This window comes from Kogia breviceps, chromosome 11 (genome assembly GCF_026419965.1).
Source record: "Kogia breviceps isolate mKogBre1 chromosome 11, mKogBre1 haplotype 1, whole genome shotgun sequence".
Classification (NCBI taxonomy): domain Eukaryota; kingdom Metazoa; phylum Chordata; class Mammalia; order Artiodactyla; family Physeteridae; genus Kogia; species Kogia breviceps.
In genome coordinates, this window is record NC_081320.1 from 66,455,835 (window position 1) to 66,481,322 (window position 25,488).

A 25,488-nucleotide genomic window follows, 5' to 3' on the forward strand; every position below is an offset into this window, starting at 1 on the left:
CACTATGTGCTATGGTGAGATGATCTGGGATTTTAGTTTCAGACTGTCCTTGTAATATATTTTCTACATTATTCATGAGCAATTATTTAACCTAATAATTTTATGGTTTCTGTGCTCATCACTGTTTCTTGTAGCCCACGTTATCAATTTTCGTGAATTCATTGTTTTTGCTGGAGTATATACTTAAGAAACTCTTTTTAGAAAGGGTATATTATATGGGTTGTACTTCAGTCCTTACATGTCTGAAAGTGATTTTAATTTGATTGCGACTTTGGCTAGGTACATGATTCTCAATTCAAAATCATTTTCTCTCAGACTTTTAAAATATTATTCCACTGTGTTCTGGCATCTGATGTTTGTCAGTGAGAAAACTGATGCCAGTCTGATTCTAGTTCCTTTCAATAATCTGTTTTATTTTTCTCTCTTAATTTTAAAAATTATATTCTAAAGTTTCCCCATGATATGTCAAAATGTCTTTTTCATTCTTTTCCCATTCATTCTGTTTTATACTCAGTAGATTTCTTTGGGGAGCTTTTTTTTCAGCTTTGAGAAATCACCTTCTCCTTTTCCTTATTTAATTAATTTTCCTCCATTTCTCTGTTCTCTCCTAGAGTGCCAGTTATACAGGCAGAATCACTTAAGAATGTTTTTGGCTTTAAGTAACAGAAAACCCTATTAACAGTGTTTAAACTAAGTGGTAATTTCTGTGAAGTGAATGGTCAGAATCTAGTTGCTGTTTCTGTATATTTATATGCCAGAGAAATAAGCACATTTTAAATTAAAGACTCTTTTCTGCCCACCCCCTAACCCTCCCTCCCTCTCCCCTAACCCTCCCTCCCCCTCCCCCATGTTGTTTTGAATGGTTACAGTAGTCAGCAAACTGAATCTGCAGGTGAAATGCAGGGAGTTGCTGTGGCATCTTCAGCAGGTGTTGAAGTCACAAATGAGAAGCAAGGCAAGAAGAAGAGCAAAACTGCAGTGAATGCTGTACTAAAGCCAAATCCTTTGGACCAAACTTGTATTCATCCGGAATCATATGACATAGCCATGAGGTAAGTCTGAGGCCCATGTGAGAGTTTTCTGTGCCCAGAGTGAGTTCTTTACAGCAAATGGCCTTTGTTTTGGCATAATGGAGACTTTAAAAATATGACCATGTTTAACATGACAACATTTTTCAGAAGTTCCACATTGCTGAGTTATGTGGCAGGTTATTTTATTTCAGTGAGGAATGAAACCTTTATTCCTGGAGCAATGTCAAGCTCATAAACCCTGGTCCTAATGGTGTAGTGTGTGTAATGGAAATAGCACGGCACTCTCCTCTGTTTGTTTTGGAAATTAACAAGACACAAATGACTAGCACCTGGCTTAAAGCTTGTGCTTATCTAAAGATAAAGCCCTTCAGTAAACAGCCAGCTCTCAGATTTCTTAAGAAATGTTGCCCTGCTTAGTTCTTATAGAGTTTAAGAAATGATGTACTTTTAATGAGCATACATTAATTAACACAGGGGGAGGTTTGAGTACAAGGGAAAGTTTAATATTAGACATTAAAAGAGAAAACTTTGATACCACATTTGATTCGTTCAAAATTTTTAATTAGTTCAAAACCCGTGACTTCCTACATAACTAAATATTTTAAGGCTTTTAGTGAATTAAATGACAGTGAGTTTAAAAATAGTGGATATTTTAATTTTCATTGAACCTAAAGTAAGATTTTTAACTTGTTTTAAAAATAATTTACATTTGATTATTTTAAGAAATATAATTGTAATTTATTTTAAAAATGTTTAAGTTCGTAAAGACTATTGCACATTATAAAAAACTTAGAAAATAAAAAAAGGAAGTAAAAAATAATATTCTGTCAACATCAAAAGCAGTTGTATCTGTTTTTCTCCCAACATTTTATTATGAAAAAATTTAACATAGAGAAAAGTTGAAAATAAAATTTGCAGTGAATTCCTGTATACCCACATCCAGATTTTATCATTTACATTTTACTATGCCTGTTTTTCCACTTATCTACCCATCTCTTTGTCCGTGAGTCCATCTCTTTTTTTATATATATTTTAAAGAAAATTGCAGGCATCAACACACTGTCAGCTAGTACTTTGGCATGTATATCATTAACTAGAACTCAGTAATTCCTAATTTTTTTTCTTTTGAAGTAAAATTCATATACATTTTAATTATAAGTGTTCAAGAGCTGAATTTTGGCAAATAAATACCAACATCTGTGTAACCCAAACCTCTATCAAGATAAAAAACATTGCCATCATCCTAGAACATTCCCTTGTACCTCTTCCTAGAAAATCCCTGCCTAGCCTCTCAGCACTAACCATATGTTCTCATTTCTTCAGCCAAAGATTAGTTTGCCTCTTCTTGAACTTCATGTAAATGATATCACACAGTGTACTCTTTTGTATAAAGCTTTTTTCAACATGTTTAGAGATTTTTAATTCATGTTGTAACATGGATAAGTATTTTTATTGCTGAATAATATACCATTGTATGACTACCATAGTTTATTCTCCTTATTGAAGGAAGTTTGCCTATTTCCAGTTTTTTGGTTATTCCAGTTTTTGTTTATTATAAGTAAAGCTGCTATGAACATTCTTGTATAATTTTTTGTTGTTGTTGACTTTTTTTCATTTATCTTGGAAAATTACTTAGGAGAGGATTTGCTGGGTCATAAATCAGTTGAGTGTTTAGTTTTCTTAGAAACTTCTAGACTACACTCCAGTGTAGTTGTACCATTTTACACTTCACCAACAATGCTAAGAGTTCTCTTTGCCATCATTTGATGTTAGTCTGTGTGTATGTGGTAGTATCTCTTTGTGGTTTTAATTTGCATTTCCCTAGTGACAGTGAGCACTTTTTCATGTGCTTATTAGCCATTTGTGTAGCTTCTTTTGTGAACTGTCTGTTCATATCATTTAGCCACTTTCTAATTGGGTTGTTTACCTTTTTTATTATTGAGTTGTGGGAATGTTAAAAACATATTCTTTTTCTTTTTTAATAGATCTTTATTGGAGTATAATTGCTTCACAATACTGTGTTAGTTTCTGTTGTACACCAAAGTGAATCAGCCATATGCATACATGTGTCCCCATATTCCCTCCCTCTTGAGCCTCCTTCCCATCCTCCCTTTCCCACCCCTCTAGGTCATTGCAAAGCACTGAGCTGATCTCCCTGTGCTATGCTGCTGCTTCCTGCTAGCTATTTTACATTCAGTAGTGTATATATGTCGATGCTACTCATACTTCGCCCCAGCTTCCCCCTCCCACCCCATGTCCTCAAGTCCATTCTCTATGTCTACATCTTTATTCCTGCCCTGCAACTAGGTTCATCAGTACCATTTTTTTTCAGATTCCATATATATGCGTTAGGATACAGTATTTGTTTTTCTCTTTCTGACTTACTTCACTATGTTTGACAGACTGTAAGTCCATCCACCTCACTAAGAATAACTCAGTTTCGTTTCTTTTTATGGCTGAGTAATATTCCATTGTATAAATGTGCCACATCTTCTTTTTCCATTCATCTATCGATGGACATTTAGCTTGGTTCCATGTCCTGACTATTGTAAATAGTGCTGCAGTGAACATTGTGGTACACGTCTCTTTTTGATTTATGGTTTTCTCAGCGTATATGCCCAGTAATGGGATTGCTCGTTCATATGGTAATTCTGTTTTTAGTTTTTTAAAGAACCTCCGTACTGTTTTCCATAGTGATTGTATCAATTTACATTCCCACTAATAGTGCAGGAGGGTTCCCTTTTCACCACACCCTGATTTCTTGATAATAGCCATTCTGACTGGCATGAGGTGATACCTCATTGTAGTTTTGATTTGCATTTCTCTAATAATTAGTGATGTTGACCCATCTTTTCATGTGCCTCTTGGCCATCTGTATGTCTTCTTTGGTGAAATGTCTGTTTAGGTCTTCTGCCCATTTTTAATTGGATTGTTTGTTTTTTTGATATCGATCTTCATGAGCTATTTGTATATTTTGGAGATTAATCCTTTTTCTGTTGTTTCATTTGCAACTATTTTCTCCCATTCTGAGAGTTGTCTTTTTGTCTTGTTTACGGTTTCCTTTGCTGTGCAAAAGCTTTTAAGTTTAATTAAGTCCCATTTGTTTATTTTTGTTTTTATTTCTGTAACTCTAGGAGGTGGGTCAAAAAAGATCTTGCTGTGGTTTATGTCAGAGAGTGTATTTCCTATGTTTTCCTCTAAGAGTTTTACAGTGTCTGGTCTTACATTTAGGTCTTTAATCCATTTGGAGTTTATTTTTGTGTATGATGTTAAGAAGTGTTCTAATTTCATTCTCTACATGCAACTGTCCAGTTTTCCCAGCACCACGTATTGAAGAAGCTATCTTTTCTCCATTGTATATTCTTGCCTCCTTTGTCATAAATTAGGTGACCATATGTGCATGGGTTTATTTCTGGGCTTTCTATCCTGTTCCATTGATCTATATTTCTGTTTTTGTGCCAGTACCGTACTGTCTTGATTACTGTAGCTTTGTGATATAGTTTGAAGTTGGGGAGCCTGATTCTTCCAATTCCGTTTTTCTTTTTCAAGGTTGCTTTGGTTATTCAGGGTCTTTTGTGTTTCCATATGAATTGTAAAATTTTTTGTTCCAATTCTGTGAAGAGTGCCATTGGTAGTTTGATAGGGATTGCATTGAACCTATAGATTGCTTTGGGTAGTATAATCATTTTCACAATATTGATTCTTCCAATCCAGAACATAGTATATTTCTCCATCTGTTTATGTTATCTTTGATTTCATTCGTCAGTGTTTTATAGTTTTCTGAGTACAAGTCTTTCGCCTCCACAGGCAAGTTTTTTCCTAGATATTTTATTCTTTTTGTTGCGATGGTAAATGGGATTGTTCCTTAATTTCTCTTTCTGATTTTTCATTGTTGGTATATAGGAAAGCCAGAGATTTCTGTGCATTAATTTTGTATCCTACAACCTTACCAAATTAATTGTTTAGTTCTAGCAGTTCTCCGGTGGCATCTTTAGGATTTTCTATGTATAGTATCATGTCATCCGCAAACAGTGACAGTTTTACTTCTTTTCCAATTTGTATTTCTTTTTCTTCTCTGATTGCTGTGGCTAGGACTTCCAAAACTTTGTTGAATAAGGGTGGAAAGAGTGGTCATCCTTGTCTTGTTCTTGATCTTAGAGGAAATGCTTTCAGTTTTTCACCATTGAGTATGATGCTTGCTGTGGGTTTCTCATATATGGCCTTTATTATGTTGAGGTAGGTTCCCTCTATGCCCATTTTCTGGAGAGTTTTTATTGTAAATGAGTGTTGAATTTTTTCAAAAGCTTTTTCTGCAACTGTTGAGATGTTCATATGGTTTTTATTTCTTAATTTGTTAATGTGGTGTATCACATTGATTGATTTGCATATATTGAAGAATCCTTGCATACCTGGGGTAAATCCCACTTGATTATGGTGTATGATTCTTTTAATGTGTTGTTGGATTCTGTTTGCTAGTATTTTGTTGAGGATTTTTGCATCTATGTTCATCAGTGATATTGGTCTATAATTTTCTTTTTTGTCATAGCTTTTTCTGGTTTTGGTATCAGGGTGATGGTGGCTTCATAGAACGAATTTGGGAGTGTTTCTCCCTCTGCAATTTTTTGGCAGAGTTTGAGAAGGATTGGTGTTAGCTCTTCTCTAAATGTTTGATAGAATTTGCCTGTGAAGCCATCTGATCCTGGACTTTTGTTTCTTGGACAATTTTTAATTACAGTTTCAATTTCATTACTTGTGATTGGTCTGTTTATATTTTCTAATGCTTCCTGGTTTGGTCTTGGAAAATTGTACCTTTCTAAGAATTTGTCCATTTCTTCTTGGTTGTCCATTTTCTTGGTATATAGTTGTTAGTAGTAGTCCCTTATAATCCTTTGTATTTCTGCGGTGTCAGTTGTGATTTCTCCTTTTTCATTTCTAATTTTATTGATTTGCGTCCTCTCCCTTTTTTTCTTGATGGATCTGGCTAAGGGTTTATCAATTTTGTTTATCTTCTGAAAGAACCAGCTTGTAGTTTTATTGTTCTTTGCTATTGTTTTCTTCATTTCTATTTCATTTATTTCTGCTCTGATTTTTATGATTTCTTTCCTTCTATTTACTTTGGATTTTCTCTGTTCTTCTTTCTCTAGTTGTTTTCAGTGTTGGGTTAGATTGTTTATTTGCGTTTTTTCTTGTTTCTTGAGGTGAGATTGAATTGCTATAAAGTTCTCTGTTAGAACTGCTTTTGCTGCATCCCATAGATTTTGGGTCATCATGTTTTTTTCTAGGTATTTTTTTATTTCTTCTTTGATTTCTTCAGGGATCTCTTGGTTATTTAGTAACACATGTTTAGCCTCCATGTATTTGTGTTTTATACAAATTTTCTTCCTGTAATTGATTTCCAGTCTCATAGCATTGTGGTCAGAAAAGATGCTTGATAAGAATTCAGTTTTCTTAAATTTTCCAAGGCTTGATTTGTGACCCAAGATGTGATCTATCCTGGAGAATGTTCCATGTGCACTTGAGAAGAAAGGGTATTCTGCCACTTTTCAGTGGAATGTTTTATAAATATCAATTAAATCTATCTGGTCTATTGTGTCATTTAAAGCTTGTATCTCCTTATTTATTTTTTGTGTGGATGATCTGTCCATTGGTGTAAGTGGCATGTTAAAAGTCCCCTACTCTTACTATGTTACTGTCAATTTCTCCTTTCATGGTTGTTAACATTTGCCTTATGTATTGAGGTGCTCCTATGTTAGGTGCATAAACATTTATAATTGTTATATCTTCTTGGATTGATCCTTTGATCATTATGTAGTGTCCCTCCTTATCTCTTGTAACAGTCTTTATTTTTAAGTTTATTTTTGTCTGATATGAGTATTGCTATTCGAGCTTTCTTTTGATTTCCATTTGCATGGAATATCATTTTCCATCCCTTTACTTTCAGTCTGTATGTGTCCCTAGGTCTGAAGTGGGTCTTCTGTAGACAGCATATATATGTGTCTTGTTTTTGTATCTGTTCAGCCAGTCTGTGTCTTTTGGTTGGGGCATTTAATCCATTTACATTCAAGGTTATTATTGATATGTATGTTCCTATTACCATTTTCTTAATTGTTTCAGGTTTGTTTTTGTGGGTCTTTTTCTTCTCTTGCGTTTCCTGCCTAGAGACGTTTCTTTAGCATTTGTTGTAAGGCTGGTTTGGTGGTGCTGAATCCTCTTAGCTTTTCCTTGTTTGAAAAGCGTTTGATTTCTCCCTTGTATCTGAATGAGATCCTTGCTGGATAGAGTAATCTTGGCTGTAGGTTTTTCTCTTTCATCACTTTAAGTATATCCTGCAACTCCCTTCTGGCCTGCAGAGTTTCTGGTGAAAATTCAGGTGATAACCTTATGGGGACTCCTTTGTATGTTATTTTTTGTTTTTCCCTTGAATTTAATTTTTGTTAGTTTGATTAATATGTGTCTTGGTTTGTTTTTCCTAGAGTTTATCCTGTATGGGACTCTGTGCTTCCTGGACTTGAGTGACTATTTTCTTTCCCACGTTAGGGAAGTTTTCGACTGTAATCTCTTCAAATATTTTCTCAGACCCTTTCTTTTTCTCTTCTTCTTCTAGGACCCCCGTAATTCAAATGTGGTACGTTTAGCATTGTCCCAGAGGTCTCTGAGATTGTCTTCAATTCTTTTTATCTTTTTTCTTTATTCTGCTCCTTGGCAGTTATTTCCACCATTTTGTCTTCCAGCTCACTTATTCATTCTTCTGCCTCAGTTATTCTGTTATTGATTCCTTCTAGTGTATTTTTCATTTCAGTTATTGTGTTGTTCATCTCTGTTGGTTTGTTCATTAGTTCTTTAGATCTTTGTTAAACATTTTTTGTATTTTCTCAATCCATGCTTCCATACTGTTTCCAAGATTCTGGATCATCTTTACTCTCATTTCTCTGAATTATTTTTCAGGTAGATTGCCTATATCCTCTTCATTTATTTACTCTTGTAGGTTTTTACCTTGTTCCTTCATCTGTGACATATTTTTTTTGCTGTCTCTTTTTTTTTTTTTTTTTTTTAATGAGTGGGAGTGTGTTCCTGTCTTAGTGGTTATTTGGCCTGAGGCTTCCAACACTGGAATTTGGTGGCTGTTGGGTAGAGCTGGGTCTTGGTGCTGAGATGAGGACCTCTGTGAGACCTCACTCCAGTGAATGTTCCCTGGGATCTGAGGTTCTCTGTTAGTCCAGTAGTTCCAACATGGACCTCCCACCACAGGAGCTTTGACCCGAGCCCTGGCTCGTGAAGCAAGATCCTGCAATCAGCATGCAGTGGCAAAAAAAAAAAAGAGAGAGAGGAGAGAGAGAACAATAACAAAGTAAAAAATAAAATTAGACTAGGAAACTAACAGATATGTTAGAAAGAATATAAAAATAAAAATATAGGTGAATCAACAACCAGAAGGTACAACAGTACCACAATAGTAAAAAAGAGAAGGAGGGAAAAGAGGAAAAAAAAAAAGGGCAAGGGGAAAGGCCTTGGTTGTGGAGGGCAGGGCCTAAGCAAGGGCAAGTTTTGGGCGGTGGGTGGGGCCTATGCTTAGGACCCACAGGGCTGGAAAAGGCACTGGGGGCTGTGGGGGGTGGGGCTTAGGCTCAAGGAACAGAAGGGGCCCAGGCATGTCCCCCCACCCCTGGTCTCAGAGGGTGGGGGACCTCACCTGGGAGCCCAGCAGGCTTCCTGGTCTCAAGTAGGCAAGGCATTCCTGCTCCTCCTCTCCTGCTCCTCCAGTCCTGGAGGGCCCCTCCGACCTGCCTCTCCTGTTTTCCCGTTGGTGTCCTTCCTATGCCTTGAAGGGCAAGGGACCATCCTGGGACCTCAGCAGGCTACCAGCGTGCTAGTGGGCAGGACAAACACCCTCTGCTCCTCTCCCACTCCTCCTGGCGGGTCCCTTCTGCCTGCCTCTCCTGAACTCCCCTTGGCCTCCTTCGTATGCCCCCAAGACCAATGTGGCCAGGGAGGTGGGGGTGCCTTGGAGGACAGGGGACCAGCCTGGGAGCTTAGCAGGCTCCCCGGGCCCGAGTGGGCTGGGCAGTCACCCTCAGCCCTTCTCCTGCTCCTCTGGAGGGTCCCTCTTGCTTACTTCTCCTGATCTCCCTGACCTCAGGGGCGCTGATCCTGTCTGGCCTCCACTTCTCCTCCCCGCTCTGTCCTCATCATCCTACCAGTTCACTTGGGGGTTCCTCCCATCTCCTTAGGTGTCAGGGTCCCTCACCAGTGGCTGGCCGGTGCCCTGGTGGGGAGAAGACGCTAAATCGGCGTCTTCTCATACCGCCATCTTGACTCTGCCCCCTAAAAACATATTCTGCATATTAGTCCTTTGTCAAATATATGTTCCACAAATATTTTGCCCCAGTTTGTGGCTTACATCTTATTTTCTTATTAACGTCTTTTGATGTACAGAAGTTTTTAATTTTGATGATGTCTAATTTATCTATTTTTTTCTTTTATATGAAGTTATTGCTTTCTTTGTCCTAAGAAACTTTTGCCTACCTCAAGTCATGAATCTTTCCTCAGTGTTTTCTTCTTAAAGCTTGATGGTTTTAATTTTGGGTTTTTTTAATATAAATTTATTTTATTTATTTATTTTTGGATGCATTGGGTCTTCGTTGCTACGTGCGGGCCTTCTCCAGTTGTGGCGCACAGGCTTCTCATTGCGGTGGCTTCTCCTGCTGCAGAGCTCGGGCTCCAGGCACACGGTCTTCAGTAGTTGTGGCTTGAGGGCTCTAGAGCGCAGGCTGTGGTACCCGGGCCCAGCTGCTCCATGGCATGTGGGATCTTCCTGGACCAGGGCTCAAACCCGTGTCCTCTGCACTGGCAGGTGGATTCCTAACTACTGTGCCACCAGGGAAGCCCAAGCTTGATGGTTTTAACTTTCACATTTAGGTCAATGATATATCTGAAGTCACATTTTGTGTATGATTTGAAGTAGGGGGTCAAGGCTCATTTTCTTTCTTCATTATGAACATTTAGTTATTCCAGCACCAGTTTGAAAAACAATAGCAACAACACAACTTTCCTTTACCCATTGTTTTGTACCTTTGTTGAAAGTCAGATGACTATGTAAGTATGGGTCTGTCTATTTCTGGCTCTCTATTCTGTTTCACTGATCTGTTTGTCAGTACCACAGTATCTTTATTACTGTAGTTTTATGCTAAGTTTCTAAGTCAGGTAGCATCAGTCCTCCAACTTTGTTTTTTTAATATTGCTCTGAAGAGTCTAGATGATTTGATTTTCCTATAAATTTTAGAATGAACTTGTCAATTTACATTAAAAGAAACAAAACCTGGTGGGATTATGATTGGGATTACATTGAGTCTATAGGTGAATTTAGGAACAGTTGATGTTTTCATAATATTTATTGAGTCTTTTCATCATGAACTTATTTTCTTTCCATTTATTTAGATCTTGTGTCATTTCTCTCAGCAATGTTTTTTAGTTTCTAGTGTAGAGGTCTTGCATATGTTTTATTAAATGTATTTTATTCTTTTCAGCACTATAGTAAATGGAATTTTTTTTAACTTGTTGCTAATTATTTGCTGCTAATATGTAAAAACACAGTTGATTTTTTTTATAGTAACCTCGTATCCTGTGGTCTTGCTAAATTCACTTACTAGTTCTTAGTATGTGTTTGTAGATTCTTTAAATTTCCCTATGTAAACAATTATGTTATCAGCAAATAGATGAAAGCTTTACTACTTCTTTTTTAATCTTCATGCTTTTTATTTCTTTTCCTTGCCTGTTACAATGGCCAGGACTTCCAGTACTATGTTGAATAAGAGTGATGAGAATGGGCATCCTTGTCCCATTCTTAATCCTAGCACATGGTTCTCATTTTTTTAACATTAAATAAAATTGTGGTCTCATAGTAATTGTATTTTTAGTGTTTGTTGTTTGAGAAGAAGCATATGTACACATGGATTTATAGACTTCTTGCAACAATTGACATCTCCATGGGTGCTAAATTAGCATTTTGCTCTGTGCAAAGCCAGTGTCTTTTTTAAATTTTTGTTTGTTTCTATGATGTAGTTCTAATGTGGTTTATGAGTTTTTCTATTTGCTTTATAATATAAGCACAAATTTTTTGTTTCTGCATATCCCTTTTTAAAAGGCTAAATAATATTCCATCAAGTGATTGAACTGTAGTTTAGTAATAGTAGTACTAGTAGGGGTTCCTTATGATGGATTCCTAGAAGTGGAATTACTCTGCCAAAGGGTTTGAAAGTTTATGTGGCTCTTAATATACATTGCCAACTAACATACTGATTTTCAATGCCACCAGCAGTGTTCAAGCCTGAGAAATCTTGAGTTTCTCCTGTCAGATGGGACTTCTCTACCAGTTTTCACATGGGCTAGTTGCTGCATGTGGAGCATAAAAGCCCTACCAGTGACTTCACCCTTCTCTATGCTTCCTTTGGGAGTAGGCTTGTCTCTCAGAAGCAGGGTACTTGAGGACTTTTCCTGGGAAGTTTCTCTACATGAAGTTCACCTCCTGACCTTTAAAATCTGGAGACAAACTGGTAATTTATCTAATTTTGCTTAACCATCCCCGTTATCCACTTTGGAACTGCGATAGTCTTTTCTGGCTTTCAAGTATACTTAGTAGAGACATCATGCAACATATAGGTAGTTCAAACATTCACATAGTGTTAAAAAAGTGTCTTCCTGGGGAAGAGAAGCCTACTATGGATGTGATTAGGTCATCACTGGTTTGACTTCAGTTCTGTAAAAGTAAGTTCCATTGCAGTAAATTTCATTTTTAGTTATATTAGAAAAGCAGTAGGAACATAAATAGCTTTAATGCTACCCTACCATGATGTCACTCCCAGAAATACAACAAAATGTGAAGCCATTAAGTCTTTTTACTTTTGTATTTATGATATTCTCTCTCACATTCATATTTTAGAAAACTAGATCATGGTATTTTGTAACCTAAGTTAGTCATTTAGTGGTTTTTTAAAAGTGTACTTTTTTTTTTTACTACTTTTATTATTTATATTACTTAAAAGTTTTATTTACATGTAGGGATTCTCTATTAAATATTAAAGTGTTATATGGGCTGAATTTTTTTCTAGTTTATTTAATTTTATATCTGCTTATAATGCTATTATGTTTTTGAAATATGAATGTTTAATTTTTATGAAATAAACCTACTATTCTTTTTCTTCCTTTTTTGCAAATTGATCTTCTCTTAAGATACCTGATTTCTAAGATCAATTCAGTGTTCCCCATATTTTTTTCATGTTCTTTATGGTTTCATTTTTTACTCTGTGAATTTTATTACTGATGATTTCATTCACCACTTCAAATGTACAAAGCACTGTGGTGGGGCCTGAAGAATATAAAAATGAATAAAGGTGATTTATGGTCCTAAGGAGCCTACCAAAATAGGGAGGATGAAACTTATTCACAAATAACCATAGTAGAGGTCAATAATTAGTAAGGGTCCTTTGCAAAGTACAAAGTTGTTCACAGGAGAAAGATCTCATTTCCAGATAGGAGTTTCTTATAAGGTTTCTTGCAGGAGGTGACATTTGGGCTAGGTCTTTCAGCCAGTAGAAAGAGGAAGAAAGATGTTTAAAGGGTTGGAGACTGGAAAATATAGCTCAGGTCAGATTTGAGGATTAGTTTATAGTCCAATAAAAACAAACATTCATTGAGTATTTCCTCATTACCGGGCACTTTAGTAGCATCATTTTGTTTAAACCCCACAGCAATCTTAATGAGGTTAGTACTATTAATATTCCCACTTCTTTAGGTATACAAATTCTCAGATGGGTGAAGTAGATTGCCTAAGATAAGTCAGCTGGTGGAACCAAGATTTGAACCAGATCTATGACACTCCAAAGCCTGAGCTCACAATTAAAAAGCTGGTTTGGAGCCAGATTTAAATGGTCTTTCAGATTTAAGGGCATCATACCCTTAAAGACAGTCTGTGTTCAGCACAGAAATGTAACAAGGCTTGTGTTTTGTGTGCTTCTAAAGGAAAAGAAACCCCAGAATGTCTGTAATATGCTAGCTTTGACTGTTTATCATCACATGGCTGAAATTAGACTCTCTCTTCTGGAGAAAACATTACCTCCTCCAATAAAGGAAACTTTGCCTATTTATTTTATTAAGGGATCTGTAAGAAATGGATTCTTCACATAGAGTATGTAGAATTTTATGCTATTCTGCTGCAGGTATGATGTTTCCGGAGTATTGCACTGAAAAGAATTCCTTTCATTATGCTTTTTAGAATGAGACATGTACATTTCAAAATAAGCAGGTTGATAGTGACCAGATTTGGTATCTTCTCATTTTAAAAGACAAGGAGGGTGAAGAACAGGAGTAGCACACTCATCCTAGAATTGTGCTCACCTCTGCCAGAAGATGTTTTTAAGAAAGAGAGAAAGAGTAAGGGGTAATTTGAGGTCTTTAGTAAATGTCAATTTAAAAACAGTAAGAAGCTCCATATTATAGAAGATATAAGGGGAACATGGGATTAAGAAACCTACTATTGCTACAGGTACTTCTTATTTCAATAGTCCTTTGAACCCTTTCTGTTCTCAATCTCTTACCTGTTTCAGGATCTTCTCACATTTAGCTGATTACTTTACATTCTACTTCACTGAAAAAATCGAGAGCTACCTTCCTTATAATTGTCTCCATATCTTTACTCATTCTTTCCCACACTTCCCCAAGCTACCCTTCCATCACTTGGTTCTGCTTCTCTTCCCATTCTCACTTCTCACTGGTTGTCGCTAGGGACACTTGACCTTGGCGTTCTCTTGGTCTCTCTGAGTCGTAGTTGCCTCACCTCTAAAAGTTGATGTGGGGTAGTGTTAGAGTGACAGCCAAGTGAATAAGGTCTTTTAACTTTGTAAAATGTTATGACTGTCTCTTGTATCTTTAGTGTCTCCATAATTTATCCCTTTTGTTTTGCCCCACAGACATATTGTTGCTCTGGTCTCCCATTCTTCACTTCCTAAAAGCTGAAAGCAGCAACCACTTTTTATCTTACTTCCTCCTAGAACTTCTCTCTCAGTGCTCCTTTTTCTCATTGCCAGACTTCTCAGAATTATCTGCCTCTAATTTTTACTGTTTGCTTTCTCCCAGCCTTTATAGATTGGCTTCTATCCTTACCACTCTTCTGGAATTACTCTCTCTACTAATGACCTCCTGATTGCCAAAATCAGTGGCCTCTTTCTGTCCTTAAACCACTTACCCATTCTGCAACATTTGACACCATCGACTTACTGATCTTCCATGACTGTTTTCACATTCTGTCTTCTCTGACTTCTTTCTCTGGCCCTCTAAATGTAGATATTCTTCAAGTGTTTACCTTAGTCACCTTCTTCTTTTATTCTATATTTTCCCCTGAATGACTGCATCCAGTCACATGACTATCTTTATCTCTCACCCCTCCACTGCTAATTCCAATCCTACATTTCAGTATCTCTAGTCCAGGCCTTTCTCCTAAGCTCTAGCTCTCTTTTTCCATTTACCTGTGAGAGATTTTCTCATGAATATCTTAGCAACTCCAACTCAATGTATCTAAAACTAAAACTTGTACTTCCTTTCTCCTTCCCTTTATAACTCCCTCTTTTCCTCCCATTAATGCTCCTCACCACCCACATATAAAAACAAGACAGACAAACAAAAAGGCTTGGTCTTCATCTCTTATCCCATGATGAATAGTTAATGGCACTACTGTCTTTCCGTTAATCAAGGCTGGAGTTAACAGATTGTTCATTCATTCATTAAACATATACCTTCTGAATGAGTACCTGCTGTATTCCAGGTACTGTTCTGCAATCTTGGAATACATCCAAAGATCCCGGCTCTCAAGGAGACAGATAGTATACAACCAGCATAATAAATAGATTGTATAGTTGATAAAGGTGATAAGATCAGTGGGAAAAAGAGAGCAGAGAAATAGGGATCAGGATTACCAGGGTTATGGATAAGGGCTTGCAAAATTTAAGTAGGGTGGTCAGGGTAGACCTAATTGACAAGGTGACATTTGAGCAAAGTTTTGATGGAAGTAAAGCAGTTAGCTGTGCAGATATCTGGGGGAAGAGTGTTCCAGGAAGAGGGACCAGACAGTGTAAAGGCCCTAATGTGGGAGCAGGCCTGGCATGATCAGGGAATAGCAAGGAAGCCAGTGAGGCTAATACAGAGTGAGCAAGGGAGAGAAAAATAGGAGATCAGGTGAAAAGGGCATTGGGAGGCCATTATAGGGGCTTGACCTTAATTCTGAGCCAGAATCAGGAGCCACAGCAAGGTTTTATGCTGAAGAGTGACATGCTCTGACTTACATGTTAAAAGGATCCCGTTGTTTGCTGTATTAGGGGGACTATAAGAAGTAGTGGTAGAAACAGGGAGACAAGTTAGACCAAGTGCAATAATCCAGGTGAAAGATGTTGATGACTGAGACTAAAATGATAAAAGAGTTGGTAAGAAGTTATCAGATTCTAGGTATATTTTTAAAGAAGAGTCAATATCATTTGCTGACAGATTGAATGAAGGGTATGAAAGACAGTAATTGTGGATATGAATGACAAAAATCATGTGAATGCCAGAGACACTGGAGGATGAAGTGGAAACTCGTTGTAAAGGAGGGGAATGGGGGAAGAAAGAAGTTAAAGAACTAAACTTTGATCACCACTCCCCAGTGGTGTCTTCTAGTCTCATGGCTTTAGGACACAGACTGATATGGCATTATTTGTTTAATGAAAGCATAAATGATAGAAATAAAGAATGAAAGATAACTACATAGGAGAAGACTGAGGAAACAGATCTACTTAGCAATTGAAAATTTTATTTTTATTTATTATAAATTTATTTATTTTTTAAATTTTATTTATTTTTGGCTGTGTCGGGTCTTTGTTGCCACGTGCGGGCTTTGCCTCGTTGCGGCGAGGGGCTGCTCTTCGTTGCGGTGCACGGGCTTCTCGTTGCGGTGGCTTCTTTTGTTGTGGAGCATGGGCTCTAGGTGTGCAGGCTTCAGTAGTTGTGGCATCCAGGCTCATTAGTTGTGGCTCGCGGGCTCTAGAGCCCAGACTCAGTAGTTGTGGCACACGGGCTTTGTTGCTCTGCGGCATGTGGGATCTTTCCGGACCCGTGTCCCCTGCGTTGGCAGGTGGATTCTTAACCACTGCGCCACCAGGGAAGCCCAGGAATTGACCATTTTAATAGAGCAAAATGAAGTGTCTAGCTTTATTCCAATTTAAATTTTTTTTTTCCTGTAGTCTAAACTGGCTGAGGTCAATGCAGTTGTGTAAGCAAAACTGTTGATAGAACCTCTCGATCATCCTTTCTGCCATTGTATTGAGTAAGTGCTTCTTTGAGAATCTTTTGTGGATTGAAGGGATTTTAGGACCTCCCCAAGTTAAATTCCAAGCCTCCACAGAGTATCGTGTCCAGAGCCTGGGCTTTCCTAGATTTTACAGACTAGAAAACAGAGACAGACCATGACAGAGGATTATTTCCCGTTTTCTGCCATCCTCCAGAAATTGCCACAGTATCTCCATGTGTGAGTGATTTCATTGGGCTGGCTCCGCAGGGCCCTGAGTGAAATCGCCAGCAGCCTGTGCGAGGGTTGCCGCCCCCCACGCCTCCTCTGGTTTTGTCCTGCCATTCTGGTAGATCAAGAGAGCCAAAGGCAAGTGTCCGATTTCCCCTTTTGCTTGAACGAGGTACCAGGAGGTAGTGCTTTGTGCTGCAGATTATGCTGATTGGTACATGTCACAGTGAGACCTGGCACTCTCCCAAAGAATCTGCTGCATTAAGAATTTGATTCACTCCAGATAGTTAAGCTTGAAAGTTGTTATGTTCTTGATTTAACTTGAGAAATGCCAGGAAATTTAATGTTAAGATTGTTACTTGGCACTCATTTTGATAAAGCTTTGGCGAGTATTTAATTGTTATTTCTATTTTGGCTGTTAGGGAAAATTTTTTAAAGATTAGTTTCTAGAAGTGGTTAACAGCCTGTGTAGCAGGAATATGACATGCAGCACCAAAATGATGGACTAGGTAAGTTGTATTTCAAGGGATGATTTATATCAGTATCTGCACTATTCTAATAGTAATGTGATATTTCCTTTATTACTGAGCATATACCTATTTCTGACCCTTAGATCAATGTGGAGAAGTATGTTTTCAGAGAGTAAATAACCATTAACTGAAAATTCAGGTCTGGAACAGGAGTAATCATATAACCTCACAAAATATTTTCTTGGGGACAGGAGCTCTTCTGTACAAAAGCCAAGCACTGTTTATTCTTAATTTATGGTAAAAACTTGTGTCTGGTTTTTAAGACCAGAAGTTGCTCAAACAGTACAAACTTCCAATTATAAGATGGATAAGTTCTGGAGATCTAATGTACAGCATGGTGATTATAGTTAATAATATTATTCTATTATATACTTGAAAGTTGCTAATAGAGTAGATCTGAAATGTTTCACCCCCAAAAAAGAAATGGTAATTAGGTGACCCGATGGGGGTGTTAAGCTAATGCTGTGGTGGTAATCATTTTGCAGTTGTTAAGTGTATCAGATCAACAGGTTGTATACCTTAAACTTATACAATGTTATGTGTCAATTATATCTCAATGAAGCTGGTGGGGAGAAAACCCACAAAAGAAGAATTAACGCAACAAGGATTCTGTGTTTAGATAAATGAATACATGGATCCCAACTGGTGCTTCTGGGCTAAAAGCAGTTGGGGGCCAAGGGGGTGGAGAGTCCCTTAGGAGGTCCTGCCTTGCTCTCTGCCATGGAGCTAACATCAGTCAAACCAGACAGTGACTGGTGGCCCATACTGAAGACTTTTAATGACTGAGCAGATCTCAATCTCTGTTTCTTTCCCATTCCTGTTCAAGGATTGAGCACCTCTGAACTCTTTTTTTTTAGCATTGCTTTCAGAGGTTTTATCACATTCTTCCCAACTTTAGCTTTCTGCCCAGCAAGAAGAGAAGCCTTCTAGCTAATAAGCAGCTGTAAATAGGGAGTTGAGGTTGTTTTTGTTTAAAAAAAAAAAAAAAAAAAAAAAATGTGAGCAGTAGAGCATTGGTATTCATAGTTTTGACTGTGAGCAACTCAGAAGGCCCATGACTTGTGGTGATTTGTAATTTTTCTGAGGGGTAAGTCAGTCTAATGAGTATGTCTAGCACACCTCCCACATCTAAAATTCACTACAGCTTTATTCTGCATTCACGTGCCAACTAACTTCTACGATGATAAAAACATGTTTCTCTGTGGGAAACTTTCCTGAAAAGAAACCCAGCTACAAATGCTGTAAAATAAATGAAGATTTGATAAACAGACCTAAAAAGTTATTTGCAAATTTGAAAGATCTTAAATTTTTCTGGACTTGTCTCACAAGAGTTGGCAGCATTCGGACATGAAAATTAAGGCAGAATCTTTTCTGGCTTTTGATAAGTGATGTCTTAGGATGTGTATAGTTAGTTACTACACATTGACTTCTTCTATGGAACTAAGATTAGACAATATTAGATTGCCTTTTCATAAAGAGACATAGCATCAAAAAAGAGAGACCAAACCTAAAGATGATAAAAGGACAGATTACTAAAAGTGATTTTTGGTGTGTTTTTTTTTTTCTGGTTAATACTATAGTTAAAAACCCAAACAGTTTACTATAATTCCCAGGAAGTAACATTCATCATATTTTTGGAAGTGCTTTCACAAAAGAAAAAAATGATCAAAGAGATTCTACCCACTTGAGAATCAGATGACCAGGATGTGGGATAGTTAGGAACTGATTGTCATATCTGATGTCTTACACACTGTTCTAACACATGCTGCATGAAGTTTGGGGCAAGGCTAGTAGAGGTAAATAGGAGGTTTAAGAATCTGAGATGGTACCTAACTTCCCACAGCTCACTGTGGAGGCAGTACAGTGCCAGACTGCTGAGGGTTCAGATCATGCCTATTTGATCTGGGAAAGTTATTCAGCCTCCCTGTACCTCATTTCCTTATCTGTTAAATGAGGATAATAATAGTACCTATCTCATGGGATTGCATGAATTAATATACATAGAATTCTTAGCACCTGGGAGAGAGTAAACTATTGTTATTGCTATAGTCATTGCTATTATTTTTGTCGTGATTGAGAAGGGGCTGTCTAGCTGACTCATAAAAGAAAAGGCGGGGGTGGGGGGGATTGATTTACAGCTGTGAGTTTCTGAGGAAAAGAAATGTTTTACCATGTGAGCCAGATATAATTAAATTATAATATAATTTAACATTGTTAATTAATGTTAACACTGGGTCCTGGAATTGAAGAAAACACTGGTTTCTCACCTGAGTATCTGGAGTAGCCTTGTAGTAGTACCCAGTGGAGAAGAAGTGAGAGGGAGTTGCTGACCAGCCATAAAGTTGTGCTTGCTTCATTCTCTTCCAGTCTCCAAAGTATTTGCCCTTCTCCTTCTCTTCTCTTCTTCAGGTTTAGATCACTCAGTCTGGAGCCTGAAACTCAGTAGGGTATTGATTTAGTCTCCCATTATCTCCCTTCTCCCCTTCCTGTCCCCACTCCAGCTATGGATTTTAATCTTAGCCTGTCTTCTGACTCTCTGTGTGACCATAAGCAAATCCCTTTGACCTCAATTGCCCACTCTTCAAATGGAATAAAAATGGCTCTGTGCATTCAGAGGACAACTGGGGAGATTTATGTAAATGCATTTTCAAATTTCTTAAAAGGAGGATTCCTTGACAGAATGGAATTCATAGTAAAAAGGCTATTTCCCAAGGAAGAAAGTTCTTTATTCCAGTACATGGGCTTTATCACCTAGTAGTGCCAGAGCTGTTTAATTTCAGCTCTATCACTAGCCTATATGTTTTTGAATACTACTTTTTTATTTGCCCTCCTCTTTCAAATATTCACAGGCACTAATCCACGTTATGGCTTTTCAGACAGTAAATTAAATTACATGAATTCTGAACACAGTGTTTTTGAGCTGTAGAGAGTCTGCAGCCTTTGAAACCACTAACTTAATTTTGTATAACTCTTATTCGGTAACTCAAAAAGAGCCAAACTTTTTCCTTTTGAATTTGGTTTAAAAAATAATAATAAATTGTTCCCAGGCAGTGGTCCTGAGTGCCAGATTTTATCTGGGATCTAAATCTTCTGTCTACATTGAAAATCTGCCAGTGTTAAGAGGTAAGCAATGCTAATGAAGATGTGATATATGACTTTTACCTTAGCTACAACCTTGTGGTCTCAGCTATGTGACTTTGGGCAGGTCATTTAATCTATCTGAGTTTAGATTTCCTTATCTGCAAATTTATATCCACAATAAATTGTTGAGAGAATTAAATGAACTTTAAATCTTTATTAAGCACTTTCAAAATATCTATTTGTCTGCATATAAAATCCTACCTCTAAAAGAGCAGATATAAGGGGAAGATTATTCCAATATACTGTCAGTACTTAAATTAGAATAAGGTCATTCAAGGCAAAAGCTCTGTTACCATCTTTCATAGAGTCTTCTTCCACAGTAAATAAATACTTAGTGAAGAAAGCTGAACACTTTTCTAAATTATTTTTAATTCACTTTAGCATTTTGTCACATTCCTTTGAAGAACTTTGATTTTAGCAAATCTTTATCATTTGAGGGTGTTGTGTGTGTCTGTGTGTATAAGTATGAGCATGTTTAAAACAACCCAGACTCAATGGAAAGAGGATGATCACACTGAGTAATTGGGTTGTTTGGGGGTTTTCTGTGTTTTTTTAATGGAGATTATTGTTTTAACAAGTGTAATAAAACTGATTTTCCTTTGTCACTTGTAAATTTATTTCTAAGGCAATTTCTAAGATAAGATTTTAGAAATCTTTAGAGCAATAATCACAACATTTCAATACATGATGCTTTCCCATTTTTATATACTCACACTCATTTGATATATATACACACACACACACATTTGGTTGTTTAAATTGTAGCTTTAATTATATCATAGTCACACAGTATATCATACCTAGTAAGTGGTTCTGAAATAGGAAAAGCTACATACAAATCGATGCTGCTTATTCTTTGTGGCATTGTTTATTATTTCACTGATCTTAGATATTTTGTTTGATGTAACTATATAAGCAATGTCTTCTTCAATTGTTTCTAAAGAGAACATCATCCTAAATCTCACACTTTTAAAGGATATCACATTTTAACTGGCTTTTTTTTTTTACGAAGTCAATTCCCTGTACTAAATTGCTAAAATAAAATAAAACAGCTTTCTAAGAATGTGTTTGTTCTCCTACATACAATTAATGCAACGTACATCGAGTATCCAGTTTCGGTGCATGTATCAATATAACAGACTCTTGAAAAAGGAGGAAACATTTACTAAGTTCTTCAAAGTTAGAAGCAGGTAAAGTCTGATGCTTATAAACCAAGTCTTTTGGAAGACAAACTGCATTCCTTAATCTATGGCAGCTTCTCTTTTTTGTTTCTTCTTGTTTTTTTCTGCTGCTCATAGATCCAAGAGTGTGTTTAGATGCAGGAGGTGCTCCAAAGACACTCCGAATGTTTCCAAGCAATGACACTGAAAGTGCCCCCCTGCCACCCAGATAGCTGCATACCATTTAAAACTATACTTTCAGATCAAAGTCTATAAGGGCTTTCAGAACAACCTTGTTAACCCTTTCTGAAAGGGTTACATTTTTTAAAGTTTATCTGCAGTATATAAGTTTTCAAAAGCTGTTAAGTTCTTATGAAAAATTACTTGCTATAACTTTCCATGGCTGATGATATGCTAGCAAAAGCCATTTCAGTATCACCTTCACTAGGTACCTACTAGCTTCTCATTAAGCACAGTCAGTTGTTTGTTCTGTGGGCCTCTCTGTAAATGCACTCTACTTGAATTTACTATTACTTGTGGATTTTGCACCAGCGAAGATTTTTAAGGATTCTGGCCCAGTTCAGTTTCTCGGTTTAACAAAGAGGTTAGAAATTGGAAAATATTCTTTGATGATGATTAAAGTGCAGTTCACACTGCCACCCCTTTGATTTGACTGATGAAACAGCAGATGTGGCAAAGCCACACTCCTTTAAGCGAAACTAAAGTGAGTGTGCTGCTACATGCTCACCTGGGTGAATTTCAGCTCCTGGTAGATAGTGTAAAGGGGTAGCAGGTTTCCCTTCTTTGGCACGTTGGAATTTATATTTAGTCATTATTATTAAAAGCAGTAAATTTTTAAATATATATAGAATCTGGTTTTCGGTCTAACAAATTATTGCTGAACTTTTGTGTCCCACCTCTTCCTCTATAATCACATTTAAGAAGGCCAGGTTAGCTCTTAGAGTGTAAGCTCTCTTTTAAATCATTGAATGTCTGCCTGTATTGCAAATAATGACTTGCTTTATCTGTAACTACTTTTTCTAAAATGACTGTGCTCTTGCATTTATTGGTTTATTGATGTGATTACTTTAAGACAGTAAAAACTAATGGATAAAAATAAAGTATAAAAGTCTCTTTTAAAAGTGTCCTGAGTGGATAGACAACTAGAAGTTGTCTATATGGATAGACAACTTTGCCCTTGCAACATGGTTCTTTGCAGTCTTAAATCCAGTGTGTTTAGCCCACAAAGCACATGTTAATATTAAGTTGTTTTTAAAGTGATGGAGTTGCATCACCACGTTTCTTCTGTGCTCTGTGGGGTATCATGTTGCTTTAGTGTAATGAGTCCTGGGCTCCTAAATTTTTTTCTCCATGCTGGAAATGATTACATAAAACTGAATGGCTATATCTGAAGTCTTATGAATCTTGAGAATTTCTTATTCTTCAGGAAAAATATTACAAAGACTTTTCTTATTTTTTGAGGGGGAAAACTAGCATTTGTAACAAGTTTCTGTTAAAAATATCAGCAATTTTAGGTTATATAGCATTCTGTTTGAAAAACAAGCAGTCTTTCTGCTGCAAGGTCTGTATTTTAACTTTGTGCAGATGTGTGCTGAAAGAACATGATGTGCTTATTTGTTGCATTTATGCTACTTTCTTACTTTAAGTAAGATGGATGAAATTACATATTAAATAAAAACAGCAGGTCAGACAGCAATCCTTAGCAAACTGAAAAAGCCTTTCAGAGACAGTGGAGAAAATGAGACTATGATTTTAATAACACATGGACTTTTGAGAGAATGGTCTACTTAAACGCATATATATAATAATTCTCTGTGGGATTTATCAGTGTTAACTGTCTAATGTTTAAAACTAATCTGCCATTAAATTGTGTTGGTGAGATGTTACCCAAAGTATTGTTTTATATCTTAACCAAATATAGCACTTTAATTATGATGTAACTGCGGTTATAAACAGACATACACTGATATGTATAGCATGAAACTCCAGTTGGTAAAAAGAGCTGTGTGGCCTTGGTCAAGTTATTTAACCTCCCTAAACCTCAATTTTCCCTTTCTGTATGATGTGATACCTACCTTTCAGGATTATTGTCAGGATTAAATGAGAACATCTATCAAGCATCAAGCACTGTTTTTTCAGAACATATTTTTCAGAACATGTTCATGTACATTCTTACGTTCACATAAAGTACAGTGTGTTTTTATGTGGTACTTTTGAGCCAGAAAGTACTTTGTATTGAGTATTTCTTATTACACTCAATTCTAAAATGAAACTGTGTATTGGACATTACTTATCACACTCGATTCTAGAGTAAAAATTCAGAATAATGTAGAATAAATTATTCTTCCATTATTTAAAGAACACAGGTTTATTGAGTGGCTACTGAGCAAAAAACATTGTTTCCTATCATTTACAGTTGAATATATTTGAAATCCAATAATGGAGAGGTCAAACTCAAGCTATTCCCAGTTCATTTTATAGTCCCTCTCCCCTTTTGTTTCCTGTTTTCCTTTTTCTGCAACCCTGGTGTAACTTTAAGAACGTTTTCAAAATAAAAAAGCATCTGACTTTGTTCCATAGTCATTTAAAAATAGGGTTGATCAATACTGAAGCATTAGCTAGGAGCACAATTTGGTGCTTTTTTATTGATTTCAGTTACCATTGCCCTCAGGCTTGTGTGTGTGAGAATGAAAATGATATATGAAATATGCACCCAGGTTAAACAAACCAATATTCTTTGTACATCTGTAACCACTATAAACAGAATTCTTTATATGGAAGTGACTTTAGTAGCAGTTAGTTACACACACACACACACACACACACACACAAACACACACACACACAAAACCTTAAGACTCCAAGTAACCTCCTGAGCCAGTGTTTTTGTTATTGAGACCAAGACTTGTACATTACTTTGAGAAGTTTCTGCCTTTTAGTTACTTTTATTAGTTATAAAATGCTATTCAAGGTTATTATAGATTTTCAACTCATGAATATACTTTTTTGGCATTTTATCAGTTGATTGTAAGCCAGAATCTTCGGGATTTGAAAGATGTTCTGCTAAATAGCCAGTTGCAGACCAATCAAGCCAAGAGGGTAAATACCCGGAAAGTCTGCTCAGCAGGGCCTGTTTTATTTAGAAAGTTGTGCAAGGAAGTTGGCTGTGGGCAGAGGTTGTCATGTGTCATCTGCCCCATCAGTCAGAGCTTTAGCAGCTGTTCCCTGTCACTAGGGCCCTTATGGGCTACTGCTCATCCATCAGCACTAACAGATACTGCTGTCTCTCCGTGGGCCAGGGAAGCCACGGACACACAGAGATAAAGTGTGTGTCTCACTGGCCATCAGTTGGGATGGAAGCTCATTTTAAAAAAAGGGAGCCCAAGCAACAACTCCTTGGTCTTTCATTAAACCCTTAACCAAAATATATTCAAGAAAATAAGTTGGATTTTGGTGAATCTGTTTCTGACTAAAAATACGGCTTTGGAAAGGTAGGAGGAACCTCTTTGTTCGAACCCAAAGAGATGCCCCTGGCTAAATGAGAGTTGAGAGAGCTTTCTCCACCAGATAACAGATTATCACTAACCAGATTATCACTGAAGAGGCCTTTTCTAGTTGAACACAAAAACGTAAGAAAAGACTGAAAATCACAAGCATTCCTTTTGTGATCATGCAGCAACCTGACAAATGGGGTACCTCCCAATTCTGATCGTAGACAAGCCTCCTTTTCTTTTTCCCCTGTCTGTATTCCAGAGACATTATTAGAGGAAAGGATTTGAGGGCATTAGTATCACTATCTGTCTGATTACTGTGTTGACATTTTTTAAGAGCCATTAATCATAGGAAATGGAACTTGATGTAGAAAAATACCCAGCCAAGGAATATCAAGAAAGTAAGCTACAGCCTAATATTCAGATGAGATTGAAGGGAAATTCAGCTTAACCCTGTAATTGTTTTTTTCTTAATTAACTTATTACAGAACTCCAAAGCTAAGTAATTGAGAAGCAGCTGTACAAGCAAGGGAAATGGTAAACATAGCAAAGGGAAATTGAGAAAGACAAATGTTT

General features: G+C 36.9%; 1 protein-coding gene across 4 annotated transcripts in view; it reads left to right on the forward strand.

The window, feature by feature from the left end:
* Nucleotides 1–25,488, forward strand: part of SRBD1 (S1 RNA binding domain 1) — a 233,918-nt gene that overhangs the window by 203,275 nt on the left and 5,155 nt on the right. For 2 of the 4 annotated variants that reach the window (XM_059078791.2, XM_067007652.1), the window contains exon 19: nt 870–1,052. In XM_059078791.2, coding sequence (XP_058934774.1) covers nt 870–1,052 — 183 coding nt within the window. The remainder of the gene's footprint in view (nt 1–869; nt 1,053–25,488) is intronic. The other 2 variants (XM_059078792.2, XM_067007653.1) reach the window with 1 other exon arrangement.